The 1,807-nt window shown below is 60.7% G+C and overlaps 1 protein-coding gene across 1 annotated transcript; it reads left to right on the top strand.

Moving 5' to 3' along the window:
* The first annotated feature begins 390 nt into the window (after positions 1-390).
* Positions 391-1,533, top strand: LOC103638138 (histone H1-like). Its single transcript, NM_001308055.1, has 2 exons — positions 391-727; positions 845-1,533. Exons 1-2 carry the CDS (start codon positions 470-472, stop codon positions 1,292-1,294), a joined length of 708 nt encoding a protein of 235 aa, NP_001294984.1. The 5' UTR covers positions 391-469; the 3' UTR covers positions 1,295-1,533.
* Positions 1,534-1,807: the final 274 nt, after the last annotated feature.

Below are 1,807 nucleotides of genomic sequence, written 5' to 3'. Positions count from 1 at the left end.
TTTCACAAACCTCAAAATTTATCCCACAAATCAAAGTCATCTTTCCAATTTCCAAATCCCCAGCACCCATCTGACTTTGAATTCCAGCGGAACTCGAAATTCCCCAACCAAATCACTGAAAGTCATGCAGAATTCGTCTTCCAAACCACCCACCCAAAAACACGCGAAAACACACCCTCCTGGAGCCGAGGCGTCCGTCCACGCGAGGCCGCGCGAGAAGTCGAGAACCATCGGTGCGTCGGGCGGGGTGGGGGCAGGCGACCGCATCGCGCGGCCACGTGTACGCTCCGGATGCACCGACCGAGGATGCTGATCCGCGGGCGGCCGCGGGCGGCCAATCGGATCGCGCCGTCGGAGGCTACAAATACGGCGCCACGGACCACCGATCACTCGTCACAGCGAGTACCGAGTAGGAGCAACCGCTTGCGTCAGACGCACACTGACGGAGAGTGATCACTGATTTCTGGTCATGGCAACCGTAACTGAGGAAGTTGCTCCGGTCGTCACCGTCTCCGAGGAGCCGGCGCCGGAAGCGGCGAAGGAGGTGGTGGAGAAGCCGGAGGAGGGGAAGAAGCCCGACGAGGAGGGTGACGAGAGGAAGAAGGCCGACCCCGCCGCCGAGAAGGAGAAGAAGGCCGACCCCGCCGCCGAGAAGGAGAAGAAGGCGAGGAAGCCGCGGAGCAGGAAGCCCAAGTCCGCCGGGCTGCACCACCCGCCCTATTTCGAGGTGAGCAAAGATGCCGTCGTCGTCGTCGTCGTCTTGTCGGTTACTCATCCGTGCTTGGATTCTCATTCTGATGATCGGTCGCTGTGTCTGCTGGGGACCTGGGGTGATCGAGGTCAGATGATCAAGGAGGCGATCCTGTCGCAGGACGGCGGGAAGGTCGGGGCGAGCCCGTACGCGATCGCCAAGCACATGGGGGAGAAGCACCGGGACGTGCTCCCGCCCAATTACCGCAAGGTGCTGGCCGTGCAGCTGCGCGGCTTCGCCGCCAAGGGCCGCCTCGTCAAGGTCAAGGCCTCCTTCAAGCTCGCCGCCGCCGAGGAGAGGAAGCCCTCCGCGGCCGCGAAGGCGAAGAAGAAGGCGTCGGCGGGAATGGCCAAGCGCAAGAGGGCCGCCGCGCCGGCCAAGATGAAGCCGGCGGCCGCTGCCTCGGCGCCGTCGAGGGAGGCACGTAAGGTGCGCGCGAAGCGAGCGAGGAAGGTGGCCCCGGCGCCCGCGCAGCCCAAGCCCAAGCCAGCCCGCGCCGCCGCTTCCGGTGCCGGCAAGAAGGTCAACAAGGCCAGCGCCTGATTAGCGGCGGCCGTCCTGGTCCCCCCGCGCGCGCCTCCGTGTATTATACTAGCCGGTAGTAGCAGTAGGAGTTGCAAGTACTAGCAGCGTCGTAGTCGTGATGATGTTGTGGTCGTCGTCTCCGCCGGCCCGATCGATCGGGCGCTCTGTTCCGCCGTGTGGCAGAGTTTTGTAAATAACTAGTCTGGTGTGATGCGCTCATGGCAATAAAGCGCGCGCTTCTAGCTTCCTTGATGAAACATCCATGATCCATTATCAGTGCAGTCTTGTGGTTATCGTGTTGGTTAGTTCGATCACTGGAACTGGCTCATCATCTTCGGCTTCTGGGCGAGGATGTGGTGGAGGTTGGGTTCTGTAGTGAGTGGAGTATGTTCACGATTTCGTCGTTGCCAATGAACACCCTTCACCCATTGTGACTCCCGGTCTTTTCTACTTCAGTTTCACCGTAATGACGGCATGTTTGGGAGGACTTCGTTAATAAAAACGGTAAATTTGGATCTAGATTTTGACCGA

Source organism: Zea mays, chromosome 9 (genome assembly GCF_902167145.1).
Source record: "Zea mays cultivar B73 chromosome 9, Zm-B73-REFERENCE-NAM-5.0, whole genome shotgun sequence".
In the NCBI taxonomy this organism is placed as follows: Eukaryota; Viridiplantae; Streptophyta; class Magnoliopsida; order Poales; family Poaceae; genus Zea; species Zea mays.
Note: the sequence above shows the minus strand (reverse complement) of the source record. Positions and strands in the feature narration are given on the sequence as shown.